General features: G+C 41.7%; 1 protein-coding gene and 1 long non-coding RNA gene across 13 annotated transcripts in view; one reads left to right on the top strand and one right to left on the bottom strand.

Annotated features, from left to right (window-relative positions):
• The window catches only part of BACH2 (BTB domain and CNC homolog 2), a 187,616-nt gene that overhangs the window by 51,038 nt on the left and 116,925 nt on the right, over window positions 1-19,653 (top strand). For 2 of the 10 annotated variants that reach the window (XM_068184047.1, XM_068184043.1), the window contains exon 1: window positions 17,828-18,044. The exons of 5 other annotated variants lie outside the window; for them this stretch is intronic. Coding sequence is in view for 1 of the 5 variants with exons in the window: in XM_068184038.1 (XP_068040139.1) it covers window positions 17,772-17,821 (50 nt within the window). In the remaining 4 variants the exon portion in view is untranslated. Of the gene's footprint in view, window positions 1-16,843; window positions 18,045-18,208; window positions 18,339-19,653 lie in introns of those variants that run through there. 3 more of the 10 variants (XM_068184044.1, XM_068184038.1, XM_068184045.1) reach the window with 3 other exon arrangements.
• On the bottom strand, window positions 2,682-11,004 carry LOC137470551 (uncharacterized). 3 transcript variants are annotated; one of them, XR_010997124.1, is made up of 3 exons: window positions 10,853-11,004; window positions 9,416-9,609; window positions 2,682-4,256 (listed from the first exon to the last, which is right to left on the bottom strand). It is a non-coding gene; the product is annotated as an uncharacterized lncRNA (long non-coding RNA). The 3 variants fall into 3 exon arrangements; XR_010997123.1 differs by lacking the exon at window positions 2,682-4,256 and adding an exon at window positions 5,326-5,511; XR_010997122.1 differs by lacking the exon at window positions 2,682-4,256 and adding an exon at window positions 7,529-9,162.

Below are 19,653 nucleotides of genomic sequence, written 5' to 3'. Positions count from 1 at the left end.
TTGCAAAAGTAAGACTTGCTTTAGCAGGAGTGGAGCAATTTATCTTCTGTATCTGCTTCACTTTTTGCAGCCTGTAAAGACCCTAAAGAGTCCTGCTAGTCAACAATTTCCTTACTGCAACCAGGGAAAAATCAGATTTAAAATGCATTTAACTGATGCTCTGTCCCACGTTTTAATACCTCTTGATTACTGTGGTCACAGCATAAATAAATACATTTGATTGCTTACTGGATCATGCAAGTGTTGGATGCCTTCCTCCCTCATCAGAATACTCCTTTTATCAAAGATAGCTGCTGTCATAGAGCTCCAAGCTGTTGATTATGTAAAAGGGAATACCATACATGGGAAAATAAACCAGCACCTACAAGGTAGCTTCTTACTAGAAAGGAATGAGATTTCTATTACAAAATTCAGCTTGTTGTTTTCTATTTGAATACTTTTCAAAATTAATAATAAAATACTGAAAAAATAAACTTGTGCATTCTGGGAAAATGGCATGGGATAATTCTGGGAGAATTTACATGGGATATCTTTCTGTTTGGTTTTGAGTTGATTGCTAATTGGCTTCCACATAGTACTGTGAGTGGGTTTGAAGCCCCTGTGGTGGGCTTGGACTAGTCTGGATCAGCTCAGACTCATTGCTGCCCTTCTCCATGCTGTTCACTATGGTTAATGGTGTCTGGTAGGATGGCAGAACCCCGATAGTTATGTTTAAAGAATTCTTCTCCTAGGATGCACTGCTTGGACACAAGCATCAGTGAAGCCCTTTTTGCAGCCAGTGATGTTGTAGGCAGTGGGACTGCATGGGGAGGACGTTATGGGTAGCACAGCCAGACCTGCTCAGATGGCATTTTGAGAGCAAGAGGTTAAAAGGACAAGGGTAAGCCACGGTCTGAAGCAGACTCTGGCATGGGGCAGGTCTGTTCTTGGGTGACACTGATTTAGTTGTGCAGCTCAAGTGCAGCAGGAGTTTCACCCCTGCCCGCAGGCTAACAATCACGCGATCAGTGGGAAGTTACTTTTCTGCTGGGTTTTGCCCCCTGTGAGTGTTGGAGACATCGTTGGACGTAATAGAAAATTAAGGGGCAGAGATTTGTGGGGTATCATAGCCTGTTCATCGTTTAAAATAAATCTTCTGTTATTAATTCTCCATGGGGCAAAAGGAGAGAGAGGTTTGCATTCTAAACTCTGGAGAATTTTGGGTATTTAATGCTAATTTTAACCCTGAAGCATTAGTGAATTTAAGTAGAGCTCCAAGTGCTGCAGTTAGCCTTCATCAGGAAACACTGGATAGCATTGCTGGAGGAGTGATGATAGCAGGGAGTTCCCATATGCATGCAGTGGCATTTCTAGAAGAACTAAAGGTTGGTATTTCCAAACACAAGTGGAAATGCACATGAGCTGATGACACATATTTTGGTTTTCAGTACAGTAGGTGGCAGGAGAGACAAAGTGACAGCTTGGCTGGGGTGGCTGCTGGTCCACTTGCCACAGTAACAAATGATGATCTACGCCCAGTACTGTGGAATAAGTGACATTGTATTGCCAGGTGCTTTTGTGAGGTCTGTCCTCTGGTGTGATCAACACAATGCCATAACAAGATAAGAACATTGGATACACATATTGCAATGTCTCCGTGTCAAATGCCCCAATGTGCACTTGTGGTGTTTTTGTATGATGTCTTCTGGTACGCGTCAGGGACTAGAGGTTTTGTGGCAGCCTACACCAGTCCCAGTTACGACCGCTCATTGTCCTTCTCTTCCTACCTTGTCCTTGGCCAGGACTTGCCCCATTCTCTCTTGTGCCAGTGTTGGTGCTTATGAAGCTGACCATAATCTGCTTGATGGGGTAAAGCCAGTCAACAACAAACTAAGCTAAAGATGGGGTTGGACTTTGTACAACTCAGCAGAAGCATCTCACCTCATGGTTGTGAAAACAGTGTTGAGGTAAAGAAGTAAGTAATAGGAAAAGGGACTGACAAATTCAGGCAATAGAGTGCACCCTTGATCACTTTTATCAAACAGGATGGAAGACAGTGAAGTAGACACCAGCAACTTCTCTAAGCTGACAGCTGATACTTTTAGCTTAGAGAAGTTTCTGATCTACAGCTGCATAAAATAGCCTTAAAAGCCTGAAAAACTTTTAAAGTTACATAAGAGTCTTTCCTAATGGAGAGGCAAACTGAAGAAGTGAAATTAGTGGCATTTTCCCTTTGTCTCTTACACATATGTCTCCTTGTTTAGGTGAAAGGGATATTCCTCATCCCACTTCAGTGAAGGTGAACAGATTGTTTCCTTTTTTATTTATGGGAGATCTGGTCTCCCAGTGCACCCAAGGACAAAATCTGCTCTGGTGTGTATGTAACTTGAGCAATGTTGATGAGATTGTAAAACAGAGGTGATTTGGCTCTGGGTTTGTAACTGGAGAAAGGAAGAGCTTTTGTCCATTGATTTATAGGGAAATTAGTGTATGCCTAAAATATGCCCACCTGTTTGCTGTGCTTTTTTCCTGAGGATTGCTCTCTGAAGGAGGACTTTTGGTCCTGGTGGAAGAAACTTCATTGTGCAGGCCTGCATTAGAGCCAAGAATAGCAGATAGTATATGACTCATACTTGTCAGAAGAATCTTTAGTATACATACAAACTTCCAGTGATGACTTTAGTCCTCCCTTTATCTGTATTTGGACATAGAATTTGAATTCTGGCATATCAAAATATGCATGTATGATGGCCTAAATTTTGCATCTTCATAAGATGTCAAGCCCTTTTGCTCGGCTCCATTACTTATATTCTTTTTCTGTGACTAGTGGTTTTGTAAGATTGTTGTCAGTGTTTTTTCAAAAAAAAATGCTGTTTTTTTCATTGAAGGTTGACTGAAATTGAACTGGTGTTGAAGTTGTTAAACTGTTAGTGTAACGTAGTAGCAAGGACAAGGCATCTTTTGTCTTTGCTGGAGAGCCTTACTGCCCCATAGATAGAACCTGAGCACTTCATACTGATGAAAAATGAAGGCAGGAACACTGTGATTTATTGAAGGTCACAGAGGAAACCTGAAAGGTTGAGACCTAGGTCTCTTCTACCCCACCCCAGGAAGCTGAATCCTGTGATTTCTAGTATGGTGAAGTTTACTTCCTCTTCCCCTGAGAATGTGAGACTCTTCCCATTGGAAAAATATTTGTTCTTGTCACGGCAGGTACAGACACACATTACAAATTTGGATCCAAATTTGACTCATTGCCACAAAACCAGGCACATTTAGACAGTAGTTAGCTATAGCTGTATTGTGCAGAATGAACAAGGGAAATGGTCTGAGTGGCACAAAAACCAGAAAATGTTCTGTTGTTGCTTTACTCAACTCTCTGAGTTGTATCTGGACCAGAGGAGGGACCTGGGCATGCACTGGGTTTAGGCAGCTTTTGGACTGCTCCATCCCTTGCATCTAGTACAGGTTTTTTTCTCAGAGAAAAGCCATTTGTAAAGAATGGGACCTTGTTGGCCAAGTTTTCCTTGAATGGGCTGGTATCTTGCAGATATTGGTATGCTGACAGCAGCGGTGTGGCTGCAAATAGTTAATTGGTTCTGTAACCAGGTTTAACTGCAGAGGGCTCTGCTTGGTGAAGAGGATCAGGAAGGAGTTCCTATTATTTTAAAGCACAAGCTATATCTGAGGCTAATTATGAAAAACATGGCAGGTTAAAATACTCATTCTTTTAAATGAATTTCCATAAGCAGCTCATAGACAGGTTTATGCTGCACTGGAAGAAGTCTGACTGCACTTTAATGTTGATACCTGGATTGGTGATTAGGAAAAAATTGTTAAACAACTGGAGTTTAAATACCAGTACAGCTTCATTGTAATAATTTCCCCAAAGGCACATTGGTAATTCTGCTAAATAGAGAGTTTAATAGACTTCAATAATGTGTACTTGTGAGACCTTATACACAAAGGAATAATGCATAAAACATTCATTATTGTAAACTGCTACCGTTGCATGTAGAGAGGAATCTGTTGGAAGAAAATTGTTGTGTTGAGCGTGGCAACATGTCAGAGTGTTAGCAGACAGAAGTCATTGTCACCCTCTTGCCTAATTCACCTGGTGTGGTTGAAGTTGCATCATTTTACTCAACAGTGAATGAATTATTCGAAGTAGACATTAGTTTATTTTCTGGGAAGTCCTTTGAAAGCTGATGGGCCATGGTGGTTCCCAGAGCTTTGTTTTCTTTGATATGCTGATTTAGTGTCAAGAGAAGAGGTACCTGGTAGGAAGCATAGCATAACCCCATTTAAAAAAAAATGAAAAACGTTGACATTAAAACAACACAAAGCAACCTTAGCAAGTGGCTCTAAGTGAGTTTAGTGTTGTATTTTGATTTGTTCTCACTGCACTGCTGCTGATTGCCCTGATGGAGAACAGGTGAGAAGAAAGGAGCAGATGCTTTTGGTAGTACAGTAAGGCATTTATCTCTTTTAATGAGGTAACATCATTAGTGCTGACAAAGTGCTGCAAATCCATACATGTAATGGACTGCTGCTGTCTTTTAGTAGTGCACACAGGCTGTTGTACTTCTGAGCATTTGAATCTGCTGAATCACAGGTCAGGCTTTATCTCCTGTCTGATGCTGGGTTGCATTTTTTTGTGGTTTGTTTTTATTTTGTTTGTGTTGGTTTATTTGGTTGGTTTTAACCATTTTATTTCCTGTTCCCTCCCCTTCCCTTCCCTATCCGCCCCCATTCCACCTTTGCCTTTAATGTCTGGGAACTAAAGCACTCCAGGATATGTGTTGGGGCACAGAAGTGTACCCATTTTCCAAGCATAGGAGCTGATTGAAATGCCACATGTCTATTGCAGTGCAAGGACCTTCTCTTTAACTGGGAAGAGTGAGGTTGGTTACATCTCTTTGAGCCTGATTTCTTTTGCCTAAGATGGCTAGAGATTTTGGGTTGGGTGTTGTTGTTTTGGTTTTTTTTCTCCCTTTGCCCTCTGCCTGTTTCCTAGAGCAGTGGCACAATGTCAGCCGCACTAATCGTGTCAGCCAGTGACACTGATGTTCAGTAACAAAGAGCTGCAGGAAAGGGAGAGAGGTGGCTGTGGCACTGGACAAGGAGCAGCAGCAGCTGGAGGGAAATCTACAGGTTAGAGCATTCGTCTGTACAAAATCTGTCACTTTAAAAGTCATGTGCACAGTTGTATTCAAAGTGTCCAAGGGAAGAAATGAGATGTGTGTTAATGGATATGTGTCCTTTATGTCTCACTTTTCAGATGGTAAGCATTACAGCACATGGTTATAATACTATGAAAATAACAAAACTTCAACCAAATATATCTAAATTTTAAAAAGCTGGGAGGTTTTAATAATGTCTCTGTTAAAAATTACTTAATAACCCCAGAACTCCCATCAAAACCTCCACTACAAACAAGCAACATAACATAGACATTTGAAGTATGCTATGTGTTTATCAGAGAGCCACAGAATGTCACTTGGGCATCTGTGCTGATTCCAGGAAGAGAGCCTGTCAGTAAAAAAGATTCATCTGAATAGATCACGCACACAAGGAAAAAAAAAAGTGGTTCCTCTTTCTTTTTTTTATCTGCATGCCCCTCCCATCCTGGGCTTCCCAACACCTGCTTGTGCTGAAAGAACATAAACAGAATTGCAAGATTCCTCAGCATTAACTCTTGCCTGACAGTCCCAGCTAAACGCTGCAAGGTTATCCCATTTTTCCTCTTCATTGTTTTTTCTTGCTCTCTGCCACACATCCAATGAGTTTCTGCAGCATCCTCAGATGGACCTCCCTGTTTTTTGTGCTCTGCCATGAACTGAAAATCAGTTGTGTTCATCAGAGTTGAAATGAATCCAGAGCTGGGGGTCTCTCACTGCCCACCCCTGTTATGTTGCCTTCACACCGAGTGGGGGGACACGACTGAGAGCCAAAAAACTCACAGCTGGTAGGTGCACGTACTAGCCCGTACTGAAGTATTACCAAGTAGCTACACCACTGAGTGGACGTTTGGGTCAAGACAATGTAAAGCTCCATTAATTGGAACTTTTATTAAATTTATTTATTTAACTCTGGAGAGATCCAAGGGTACGCTTCAGTGATGCCCAGTCAGCATTCCCCACTGCTGAACTGAAAGCATCATTTCTGCAAAGCAACAATCTCACTAGTGGCTTAATGCTTCCTTATACTCCTGACAGTCTTGAACTGGCAGAAAGTGATGGCCAACAGGTTAAAGAAAAGGTATCATCTTGGGCAAGCTTTAAGGCTTTTAGAGCTTTTAGATCTTTTTTGGTTTTACACACAGACACCCCATTGCTTCTATAAATCATAATTTCTACAGCACATACCAAAGGTTTTCTGTGCTGTCTTATTCCAACAGTGAAACCAGAGTTCAGTTGCCTCTCTTCCAAGGCTGGGATTACAAAAACTTCACACCATCTCACCCTCCTCTCTTGTTGCAGGCACTCTGGTCCAATAAATAAATACTTGGCCAAGTTTTACTACCCTTTACTCCTTTAACTAAAACCAAATGCCTTCTGCTTTGTTGAAGGCAAGTCATGCCTACTTCTGTTGCTTCAGCCAGCAGTTTCTCAACCAGCTTGGCCTCTCAGGGACTGATTAATTTTTAGTGACTCTGAAACAGTTACCAAACCCTTCTGTGATTGATGTATGAAAAGAAAGTAACATTGTCCAGGGTTCTTAGGGAGAGAAAATAGCTGGTCATACCCTTTCCCAAGACTACAGATGACCCAATTTCGCTCTCATTTCTCTAATAAAACTGAGCTCAAAGTGTTGGGATGGAGGGCAGAGGGTTTGACAAATACATGGGTGACAGTGTGACGGCCTTCTGTATTAAGGTTATCTACTTATTTTTTTTTTTTTTTGTGGCCAGTTTATTAAAAATATTTTAGCGCTTGATATCACTTCTCAAGAGGAGAAAGTGCTGGTCTGCTTTTCAGTATTGTTTCAGGGCAGACTTAGAGGTGATGCAGCCACAGGCTTGGCTGCTTGTGAGGCTTGACGCTTATTTCTCATAGGAAATACGGGGCAAAGCCCTGATAGAGAAGGGTTGCTCGTCAGCAACTGCAGCACTGGTGGGCCAAAGTGTGTTTGCCTGGCTTTCCTGGGTGGTCGACTGGCTCGTATGCAGTATGGAAATAGATCTTTTGGAATGTGAAATCGTGCCTTCTGCATTTCTCCCACAAGTATTTTATAGTTTTGACTGGCATGTGCAAAGGAAATGGAGAATAATAGAAGAAAAAATTATATAACACTTCAGCTGTGCTTCCTTTCCATACCAAGGTTTTGCATTTAAAGTAAAAACACCGGTCTTGTGTTGTTGCAGAAGTCTTTTTTGAAAGTTCAATGAAAAGTTCTTTTGGTAAATGAGTAAAGATTTATTCCTCCTGAAACTTATCTCCAGTTTAGATAGTGGATGTGCTCAGAGAAATGGAATCTGATTCCTCATTTTGCAGAAATAGGTTGTGAAGGGACCTTGAGTGTTTGGAGATTTTCTTGGTTTTCTTTCCTTTCTAGTAAAGATGTTATAAACCAGTAAGTATCCAGACTTTTGTACGTCTCATACGTGAGGAGGAGGATGCTCTCTCAGTGTGGCTGCTATCTACTAACTAGCTTAGTGGTCATGGCTCTCAACATTTGGTGTAATGTAGAAGTAGCATATCTTTTAGACAAGTCCTTGCCAGTAGGACTCCTTTCTCCCCCAGGTTCAGCTGAAGAGCATGGAAAAGACAGCCTGCAGAGTCCCTGGGAGATCCAACTTTGGCCCAACTGTGAGTTAGCCATTTAAGGCTGAGGATCCTCTGTACTGCCAGAGGAGTTTCCTCCCTATAACAAAAAAGGATCTTTGCCTTTGAAGTGAGAGTTTAAAAATACACAATCATGCAGAAGGGGCACTGCACACTTAGGTTAAAAGCAGTAGTGCAAGAGTGTGGGGGGTGAATGAGCGTGTGTGAGTCAAATAGAAATGCTTGCTTTTCCCCCAGTTCTGCCTTAGGAGGTAGCTTCTTTCTCTAAGGACATGGTCCTGGTTTTGTGAGGAATGCCTGAGGGCTCAAGTCACTTAGCTTCTGAGCTTTGTAAATCTAGGTATAAGTGTTCTGCTGTTTGCAAGGAGCCTTGCAGTTCTCTGGTGGGAATACGTGTAAAAAGTATACATGTGAAAAGTACCCCTGCCTTTGCAGTGGCTTTCAGATTAAAGATCTGCTTTGTTAACTCTATGGCTCCTTAGCCTGCTTTGTCAGCACTGAACGTGCACTGAGATGCTTCCCAGTGGCTTACAGCTCTTGGTTTCATCTAGCAAGAGCAATCTATAATCCAGGGGTGTACAGGTAAGTGAGCTCTTGAGAGGTTTGTGGAAAAGGAATGATGCATTCAGCATGATACATGGAGAAGGTGAATATCCTAACAGTTTCCCACTGTGTCGTGCTATTCTGTTTTGAAAATTGTGCCTTCCAGTTGTCATCTCAGTAGAACAAGGCCCTTCTCTTAGAGGAGCCCAAAAAGTGTACACTTAATTGCTTTACAAATGATGTGAAGTCTTGGAATGCAATCTAGCCATTGCTCATTAACTAGCTGAACCTATTAAACCTGGACAGCAAGCAGGACTGAGTCATCCACCCTTGATTGCAGGCAGCTAATGGAGCTGTGGGAGCAAGCTGTGACTGCAGAGTGGAATTGGCAGTAGACTCCCAGCAGCCCTCCCTGTTTTGAACTTGCCCTACACTACATTTAGACTTCTGGCTTTGAGACCGATGATTTCAGAGCAGTGAGGAGGGGAAGGTGGAGCGTGGAAAGCATTGTCTTCCCAGCTATGTTAGATTTGATCAGAAGTTAAAAACGAATCAGAATTCAAATGGCAGTGGTAATTTGACATTCAAACCTGCAGAAGCAGAGGGGTTTGTCATCTGGCCATGGTTGCCTTTGATTATTGATTGGTACTCATGCAGATGGTTCCATTACACAACACCAAACCAAAAAAACTGTCCAAACAATAAACAATGTGACTTGGCATATCCTCAGTGTTTTTTAGCTTGGAGGGAATCAGCTGATCTTACAAAGCCCATATAGAGGTGGTTTGGAACCCATAAAGCACATCCTGTCTTGCAAAACAGCATGGTAGCACTTTCTTGCATCTTCACACCACTCTAGCAGCACAGAAGAAAACAAAATTCAATAAATGTTGAGATTTTAGTGGAGTTTTGTTTTTTTGTTTTGGTTTTTTTTTTTGGTTTTTTTTTTTTGGTTTTTTTTTTTGTAGTAGCTTGAAAAAAAAGGAGGATAGTTGAGATTTGCCCAGGAAACTTGAAGTGTTTAACCTTTTAAACAGAAAAGTGTTTAACCTTTTAAACATCTCCTCAACTGGAGACGGATACAGCCCTCTCTATGTAGTGTTTACCTCTAGAGCATTCTTGGCACTGGGCCGGAGCATTGTTTCAGATGAGCTTGTGCTGCTGTCTGAATCGCCAGGATCTCATCCTTCAGCACTCACATGCCTCCCATCCAGTTGTACTTTGTGCCCAGCCTTATTTACCTTGAGGGTTTTGCCAAGATCACAGCTTGGTGGTGTGGCTTCGGGCCCAGTCAGACCATCTGTCAAGAAGAAGGGGAGGAGAAGGTAGTGGTTTTGACATGTTGCTTGAAGAAGCACATGTCCAAATGTGCTTTGAAATCTCTGTTCTACTTGCTTGTTGAATACTTTAAAGGTGCTGTGTATTGTGGAATATTTTTCTGTTGTTCTACCTTACTTTCCCTGTTGTGGAGAGATTGTTTCATTTCTAGTCTGGATTCATACATTTTGTTTGTGCTGCTGGCAGATCCTATCAACACCCACTTTTCACTGATATTTAAACTTTAAAAGATAAAATAAAAATCTTTGGTGTCATGGAACACTGACTTGCTTGTAAAATAGTTCTATATACTGGAGATGCTATTTAAAAATATTGTAGGAGTCTAGTAATACATTAGCATTTTATGCATTTCACTCTGAATCGTCCCAAAGTGCTTTAACTGTAGTGCACACATGCAGCCGTGTGGAGATGCAGTTCTCAGGACAGGGGCTGTAAACCAGCCCCTGTATTTGCTGATGGAGGGGTGGGTGCAAACAGCTTCAAGTGAAGCATCCAGAATAAACTGCCTTCTGGAGGAAAATGCCATATCTAGGTGTACAACTCCCAGGAGTTCAGCTCAGGATGCTGTCAGAGTTGCCCACCCTGGGATCATGAAGCTGTGTGTGGAGCAGGACCCCCTTGGCCTGAGTTGCCCTGGGTTTTGTCACAGCCTCAGGAACAGCCCCTGACCAGCACTTGAAGCTAGATATTTGAGCAAGTGTACTTGCGGGCTCCGCGTTAAGAACCTGTTGCCTTTGGCAATCTTCACTGGACTAACAGCAAGTAACTCCTTTGTTTGTCAGCAGCTACAATGGAGCCACGCTCCAGCGGCTGTAGGCTGGGCTGGACGTGGTTGGCTTGTGGAGGCCATGCATGGGGAGCAGCGTGCGGGCAGGCAGCTGCCACGTGTCCTTTGGTGCCTGAGGATTCCTTACAAAGTGGTTGTGTCCCTGTGTGTGCAAAACACATTTCTTTGCGTCATCCTAGGTATCCTTCAGCCCATTTTTTATTTGTGTCCCTTAGAAACCAATGTGTGAGTTGATCTCAGATTAGCTATTCTAGACATAGCTCAGCAGAGGGGAGATGTAGAGCTGTAGTGTGAGGACAGAAAAAAACATTTTCAGATTATTTTGAGACAGCAGTTACATCATTCTGGGAAATTCAGCCTTGCAGAAGCTAATAAAAACTAAAATTCAAGCTCTTATAAAGTTAAGCAGAACTAATACCACAATGTGTTTTCTGGTTATCATTTCAAAACCTCTGTGACATTTTTTCTGAATGTTCCCATACAGGCGCAGTTATTCACATGTGAGAATCTCAGGAGCAGCTGGGTGGGGGGGAACAGCAACCTCACTGGTGTGTAAGAGAGCTCCATCTTCCAAAAAGAATTACATTGTGGCCAGCTGTGATGTCACAGTTCAGGGTTCAGTGAGTTGGCAGCAGCCACCGTCTGATGTTTCTAACCCAGCATCATAGCCTGTGCTCCTTTTTAATTCTTTAAAGAAAATTAACCAATTAATTATTTCAGTTTTAAAATACATCATGTCTAAAACAGAAAATAAAAAGGGAATTAAAAAACCCACTATTTTTTTTCATTTGGCATGACTGTTAGATGGAAAGAACCTTTCAATATATTTAGTTGGGAAGTAATTAATCTTGGGAGTGTGAGATGAGTTATAATCTTAATGTCATTTTACAATTGCTAAAATAGGCCAGTTTTGTCCTTTGCTAATCCATGTAAATCCCTTTGATTTAACAGTGTTGTAAGGATGAAAATAAATGCTGCAGCCTATATTTTGGGATCTCCTTGCTTACAGTGTAAAAGCTTACAGAGCACATTGTTTGATGAAGCAGCCCTCCCTCCTGTACACTAGAATGCCACTACAGAGTGCTGGCATGAGCCAGACCATCACCTGCAGCTGTTGCTTTTTTCAGATGTAGCAGGTGAAGCACAAACCCTGTCATTTCTCTAGATTCAGCAGAATATGTGTATGTGCCGTTTGTCAGTATGTTTATAGCAAAAAGGCTAAGAACAGAAAATACATCTAGGGATAGTAAAATCTGCTTTAAAAGAAACGAGAGGCTTTAAAAGCTTACACAAATCTTGAAAGACACAAAAGGGCTAGACTGAACATGGCCATTTCAGTCAAATTTAGAACCTCCACCTACTTAAACAGGAACATGTTTAGGTCAGCGTTTTGTGCTTGGCAAAGTTGTCTCCCTAATCTCCTTCAGAGCATTTCTGACTGTGATTTAGGTGTAGGGGGGAGGGAAGTGCTTCCAGGCTGAGACTTGTAGCTAAGTTGTCATACCAAGATAATCTGTTGATTTACTACTGAAGTGGTGTAGATGGATAGTCACTGAATTCTGAAATCTGCTATTAACTGTATGCTTGTGCACAGTTATTCATTTGGAAGCATTCAACCAAGGTATCCAAAACCTTCTGAGTTTTAAACTATTTTCCCAAACCACAGCAGCAAATTCTAGTTGCCTGGGTTGATCTTGCTTTGTTTGTGTGTTTCAGTAAGATTCAGAGAGGTTGTGTCAGTTGATCTATATGCAGTTTCTTGCATTTGTCAGGTAAGTGAAGCAGAAATATGGTTTCCTCCTTTCTCCACCCCTTCTTTCATTTAATGAAATGGGAAATGTTGAAGCTGCTGGAAACCTTGATGTGACATTTCTAAATGCAGTGATGCTGTCTCTTAAATTTGGGTCCTGTAAGCAGATTGCAAACATCAGGAGCTCCTGTATAGCTGGTCTTCAGTGCTGTTGTTTTATGATGTTGATAAGGAATAAGTGATCAGACTAATATATATTTTAAAACAGACGATGAAAAGTGCTTTCCTGGCAGATTATATTAGTGGTAAAGGTGTTGGTAAATCTCTCCATTATTCTAAGGGATCCTGATTTTGAGTCTGCTGACAGAGGACTTGGGATAATGGGAGATGGCATTGCGATTTAGGATATCTTTAACCAGATCTACATCTTGAGAGCAGAGGCTCCAAGACGACTGTAGCTGGTGCAGCTGTGCTTGCGGTGTGAACGTGGGCGTCTCGTAAGTGAGATGAGTCTCCTGGGAATTAACGTTGGCGCTCTGTCTTCCATGAAAGCCCCATGTGCTCACCCACGTTGATATGTATGGCTGTCGCCTACCTGCTAATGAACAACGAAATAAAAATGTTCTGCAATGAAGTCTTCCCTTGGCATTCTTCCCCCAAGTCTTTCTTCTTCTGTCTGCTCAACAGGTGCTAAAATGGAAGACAAGAGAGTTACAGAAGTGAAGGAGGAGGAGTTTAACTAAGGCGAAAGTGGCCCTGTGTGCTCCCTGGGGTTCCCATGTATGTCAAAGTTGTTGCTTTTGGGAACAGGGATTGGAGCTCATTCCTGTTTGAGCTGATGCTTCAGTTCTTGCCTTTCCATGCCTGCACTTAATAAAATCAAAAGCTGTGAACAAACCCAGTCTCAATGGGTTTGACGGCAGCTCAGCTTATCTGCAAATATTATTAAAACACGCTGCATCGAAGAGGTGTAATTATCAGGATATAGAAACAAAATTGCAGCAGTCATGCACAGAATTGTTGTCTAGCCATTAGAGCAGTAAGCAAAAAAAAATCAGGTATCACAAAATTGAAATTCATAATCAAAGCAAATGAAGCAATATTGTTATTACTTGGGGCAACAGAAGCTAGCTGACCTCTTGGGAATCTGAAATAGTAATTTCAGTCTTCCTTCAAATTTCTCTTTGCTTCCTCTGAGACCTACTAGCCACAGATTTTTCAGACACCTGTATATACTCAGACACCTGTCTTTGGCTTGTAAAAAACTACACTGGAAGTTCTTTCCTGGACCCTTGGTGTAGGGAGTTAGTGCAAACAGGTACCAGCCATGTCCTGTATCCTCCTGCTGGTCACTCTTTCTCAGTGGGAGGTAATTCCACAATGTGATGGCCCAGACTGTCTAGGGGTGTCGCTTATGTAATTTTAAAGTCTGGATTTGAACAAATAGATTCCAGCCTCTTTCTGTTTCAGAAACACAGCTCATTTTTTTATGCTCTGTACTTTCAAAAAAAAAAAAAGTATTTTTTTGGGAGAAATAATGTACCAGATAACCATAAATGGCAAAAATTGCATAACTTCTCTCAAAGTTATACACTAAAATAGTACTTCAACCACCAAATTTTAATTAAACTCATCTTACAGACACTAATTGTAGTATATACAGCCTTTATATGTATATAAGCTGAGGCACAAAGTAGTTGCTTGGGGTTATACAAGAAAGTTTTTAACACAGCGCAATTCCCTTGTGGTTTGCTTTCCATAGCTGTTTATTACAGTGTGTTAACATGAAGAGGTAAAATGCACATGCTTTGTCTTTTTTAAAGCAAGCTATATATTGGTTACACTTGCTCAGACTGTATTTATACTACTCGAGAGCTTGTTATCTGCAAATATGATTAAGATATCTCTGGGTTTTGTGTTCTTCTGAACATACCTTCTTTGTCTTCCCTGTTTCTGTCTTCCGTTATGATGAAAAGACTACCACTCATTTCCCAGTATCTCAGAAATAGGTTTTTTTTTTGGTCTCATTTTTTAACCAGAAAACTCTCTTTTACCCCAAACCATGGTTTTTGCTCTTCCCTCTCCCCACCCCATCTCCCACCCCACTTAGCTGGTACCAAAGATGACACCCTCAGTGTGTCAGAGCAATTCCTAACATCCTGATTTGGCTTCTTCATTTCGCGTTTGGTCGATAGTTACCCTACTACAGTTTTGCTGTGGAAAAGTGATCTAGCAGGTCCCAGGTACTGGCCCCCTGGATTAAATTTCCTTCCTCTCTTTAGAGTGTGTCTCCCTGAAAGACTGAGCTTTTTGCAAAGATGAGCAGCTGTTCTTTTCAACACTTCTGGCCCATTTTGACTCTCCCTCAAACCTGACTTTTGAATGTTACTATTTCAGGTCTGTGTCTTGACCGTTCAAGTACAAAGTCTGCTCTTCCCTTACAGTTCACCCATTGTCAGGTCCAAAATTACTGTGTCACATGGGGCTCAAGTGTAGCTAACATCTCTCATGTGAGGCAGTAAAAATTGTTGGCAAAATTCTTTTAATTCTCCATTTGCTGAACCAAATAGCACCATAAGTGTAGAAGAATATGAACTGGTTCAGTAGCCAAAAAAAAAAGAATTTTTCTCTCCCAGCTCTGGTAGCTGTGAAGTTTCTGTGTTTCACCATATTTAGGGAGTCCTAATGTGAATCTGAAAAAGATTCAGGTGGTCATAACTACTAACCTATTAGTGTGCTGGGCATGAGGGAGGGAGGCAATGCAAAATGTCATGCAGAAGAAGGTATGAACAGTTTACATCAGCTCTGCAGACAGAACTTAGCCATTTCTGAGATGTAAGATGTGGTTTCTTTTTTAAGCCAGGTATTGAAATGGCTGCTGTTACTGTAAAATGTGAGTATCCGGAATCTTTTCATCTTGCAGCATCCTTATCAAGTAGAATGTAGGTGACAGGAAAACTGCTGTGTTCCTTCGGCAGCTGGCAGTGCATGGCTACCACTTGAACCCAGAGGCCAAATCAGGGCTTCAACTGACTTTGCTGTGGGCAAGGTTTTAGAGTCTCATGGCCCAAACTGAATGGGTCAAACGTCGTGGTTGTGATGAAAAGCAGTGATACAACATCTGTGTTTGGGGTTCAGCTGTCCTTGGAAAAGAGGCAAATTAGAGGAAGATGGCAAGGTAGCTGTTCCAGCAAAGTTCGTGCCAGGTAAATAGCAGATTCTCTCTTGGGTGAAATGATATGACCTGCTTTGGTGAAAGCTGTGAGCCAGGCAAGACTCTGAAGAGTTCTTTAGGGAAAGGTTTGGAAAAAAAACTAACCACAGAAAGTAGGTTTCTGGAACAGTGAAATAAAGGCTGCAACAACAAAAGAGATGCAGGTGAAGGAAATGGAGGAATAAAGTAAAATCCTTTGAGTAAGGAAACTGTCTGTGACCAGGAATTGATGAAGAGCAATCTTAAGAATGAAAACAAAGCTATAATATATTCATGAAGCACGATGGTGATAACTTAGAGGGAGTAGCATTAATTATGACTTCCACGGCAGAAAAATAGCTTGTAGACTGGGAACCAATTAGTGGTCGATTGCTCTGAACTAGATTTCAAATACAGTACATGAAATGACAATTACACAGTATTACCAACAGACAACTACTGTGATGAGATAAGAGCTGTCAGCAGATTTGGACCAAATTCCTTAGCTGACATCTGCTTTCTAAAAGGGAGACTTCTTTCTTGGGGTTAGGGCCAGTGACAGAACAGAGGAATTAATGGCCAAATGTCTTCTGTCTCCAGAACAATAATGTGGGGCCTGGCAGAAGTCTGCCTGTTCTCTGTGCTCTTGGTGATGCCTGGACATAGTGTAAAAGTGTCCCCACAGCGGTTGGTGGAAGTGTTGTGGTCTAAGTATAATGGAGACAAACACAGTGTTTATCTTCAGCACATCTTAGCGTGCAATAGAAGTGATTATGTTTTGCGAAGATTAAAAAATACAAAACAAAACATTGCAGGAGAATTAGTAAAAATAATTAGTAAATTGGTTTTAAAACTTAAGCGAGCATGCCGTATGTTGCTAACTGGTTTGCAGCTGAGCAATCCCAGACAGTGGACTTTCCAAGGATGAAAATACCAAAACCAACATTGGATATTTGAATGCATCCAACAAAATCATCAGGAAAATCAGTTTCAGAACAAGAATAGAGGCCCCAAGAGAAATAAAAAGATAGCCTTGCCCAAGAAGCTGATGTAGCTCCTGAAAAAGCTATTCCCTTTGCTCAACAGGCCAGGTTCTGGCAGACAATTGGCCTGTCTGAGGTTAGCAAGTGAAAGCTATTTAGTGACAGGAGAAGGATGATGATGGTGGGAGGAGCACTGTGACTTTGCCAAAGGAACTGAAAATACCAAAGTAGAGGTTCTGTCTCATAGCACAAAGGCAGATGTGAAAAGCTATCTAAAACCACAATTTGGAGTAGCTGGAGATAGAGATCATTGCTCCATTTTCCATTGACAAATGGTTGAATGAGTAGTTGCTGAGTTCTTCAAGAAATACAGGAATACAAAAAAAAAAAAGAGAACATAATCCAACTAATACAAAGAAATTGCATTTCAGATAAAGTATTTCAGAAAGGTGATGCAAACTATTGCAAAAGTTGAAGAGAAGACCTGTTCCTTTCACTGCATCAAAAATGAAAAAAAAACCAAACCAAAATGAAGAACTGAGATTCTAATTTATTTCTCTTACATATTCAGCTCAGACATTTCAATTAGGGAGCTAAAGCAATGGCCAGGTTCTTGGATGGCCTCTGCTATCCAGATTTTGGATAGCCTTCTCCTCCCTGGCTTGAGGCAGATCACCTGCCAGTTTGATGCAGTTCTTTGTTTGGAGCTCTTGGTGAGAATATGTTTATTATCCTTTTCGGGAGACTATTATTTTCACGTATGTATTTATAATGGCTGTGAAGTCACTGACAAGCTTGAGCCATTGAAGCAAGTAGCGAGCTACATGAGTGGTTCATCATGGATAATGCTGGTATAAAACCAGCGTGCATTCTGTCATTGAATGGATGGTGACATGGCCAAGTCACCATAAGAAAAAGTACAGCTGGATATAGTATAGTGAGCTGTTGCATCAGTTAGATCCAGCATCCTGAGCATGGGATGCTTAAGTGGTAGTTCAAAAAACATGTAAGAAAAGACCATCTGGCATTGCAGGGCTAATAATTATTTAAGGAAACAAATCTCAAGAGACCTTTTGCAAATTCCTACTGAAGCATTGTATAAAAAGGCAAAGGAATACAAGGAATGAGTCAATTTACATGTCTTGGCAGAGACACACCAACCAGGGGGGAAGTCCAAAAGGAAATGTCACCAACTGGCAAGGCAACAGCTGCGTTTACCAACTTAAACAAAATTAGTCATTGAAAATACAAATGTAAAGACCAAACTAGGAGTCTTCCACTCAGATGTTATTTCCATCATAACATGTGGATGTGAGTATTGGAAATTCACCAGAGGCAAAGACATTTCATGCCTCCAGAGGTAAATACCTGGGGAAAATAGTAGGTAAGAGACAGACTGAATGTGTCACAAATGCAAAGATCTGCCACTTCCTCACCAGTGTGTCCCCCAAGTTCTCCAGGGTAAGCAATGGAAACATTGGGTCGTGTGCAGTGAGTGGAGCCAGCAATCCTGTCTGAGCAGATGGGCTCTCAAGCAGCTGGAGGAACATGCAAATGGTCAGACCAGATATTGCCTGCAGTGTGAACACTTACTGGCACTCAGTGATACAGAAAAACTGCAGAGTGTGGCTAAAGATTGGCACAGACTTTGGAGCCACATTGGCTCCCATAGCAACATCTGCAGGTGCAAGAAGGCTTTGGGGGAAAAAGTTACTCTTAGTACCCTTGGGGGAGTGGTGGAGAAGAGGGTGTGCTTATGTGGGTTTTTCTCCTTTAAAGATCTAGACTATTTAAAGTTAGGTTACTGAGAGGAACCAGAGCTTCCCAGTGACGGCATTTCTGGCTCAGGCTGCAGAGAGCTGTATTGCATGGACAAGCCAAGAAATCTGTCATCCCTGGTCTAGTGTGCTTTTGCTGTCTGACCTCAATGAAATCACGCGACCTCACCAGCTCTCCAGAGCTCTCTGACCGCAATACTGTAAGATTTTAATTAGAAGCAATGGACAGTACACTACTTTTTCTAGTTTCACAAGCTGTCCTGAGGGGCTAGTAGGTGAAGTAAGTTTCTGTGGAAATGGAAAAAAACCCTTGTGTTTCACACACTGCATTGAGAATAAAGAAGTTGCTTGTAACTTTATTTATAGATAAATATTTACATGGTGTAAGTGTGGCTACAGATTGTCTTCAGAGATGAAGTGTAGCCCTTAGCTTTGTACTGTACATACGAAGTGCCTGTATATGATACTTAATACAATTTTGTGAGTTTAGTTCAGCTGGTGTTTTAAATGTTGGCTGTTACTAGAGTAAAAAAATGTTTAGGTTCCAAACAGTCCAGTATGTAGAACACAGGGACAAAAATAACAGCCCATGCTGGTTTTTAATCAATAGTACAAATAGATTCTTCACTTATTCATTCTTTATAATTCTGGTTCCTGTATGCAAACCCTGCTTTTTTACAAAAATTACCAGACCCTATTCATTCCTCTTACTTTTATCACTGCATCTTAGCACCTTGTCAGGGCTGAAGCAGTTTGCGCCCCTCTTGCTAGACCAGTTGTGCTAACTCCCTTCTGCTGCTTCTCTTTTGACACCTACGCTGAGGGACAGCCGTCACATTCCTAGTGGTGGTGTCACCTGCCTATTGGATAAGAAGCTGATTTTTCAGAGAGTTAAAAATTTAAGGCAGTAAAGACTGATTCTATCATCTGCTGCTCATGTTTTTCCAGCCAAGCTCTTACTACTTTTCATTCAGCCTAGCTTTGAAAGGTTGAGGTGAGAAGATCCAGCCCTGTGCCTAGGGACACTGTTCTAGCACCCAAACCAAAGCTTACTGCTGTGTTTGGAGTGAGAATCCCAATGTCTTTCTCCCAGATTTAAGCTTGCTTTTTCACTTGCACATGCCTCAAAGGCATTTATTACCATTTACCACGACCAGGTGGTATCTAGCGAGGTTTAGCCCTTTCAGTTCTTTCCCTGTAGGCTTGAAGGATAGCTGTGGCTCCTGGGCACTACAAATCTAGGACCAAGAATCTCTTTTGAGGGTTTGCTTTCAGCTGCCCTGTTTCATGCAGCTGGCCCCCTCTACAGCAGCAGGGTGAGCTGTGGCAATAGGTGCAGACACACCTGTACGATTCACATGATACCATCTTTTTGTGTCTGTAGCCAGGTGACAAAGTCACCTGTTTGCCGGGGGGAGCTAAGCCATGCATTTTCATTTTGCCTTTGAAAACTGGTAGGCAACACAAGCAGCTCAGTAAAGACACCCACAGTGCTTTCCTGAGCTGGTGGTGTGA

The sequence above is a fragment of the Anomalospiza imberbis genome, chromosome 3, assembly GCF_031753505.1.
Source record: "Anomalospiza imberbis isolate Cuckoo-Finch-1a 21T00152 chromosome 3, ASM3175350v1, whole genome shotgun sequence".
Taxonomy (NCBI): domain Eukaryota; kingdom Metazoa; phylum Chordata; class Aves; order Passeriformes; family Viduidae; genus Anomalospiza; species Anomalospiza imberbis.
The sequence above is the reverse complement of the archived record's forward strand: the minus strand, read 5'-3'. Positions and strand labels throughout refer to the sequence as shown.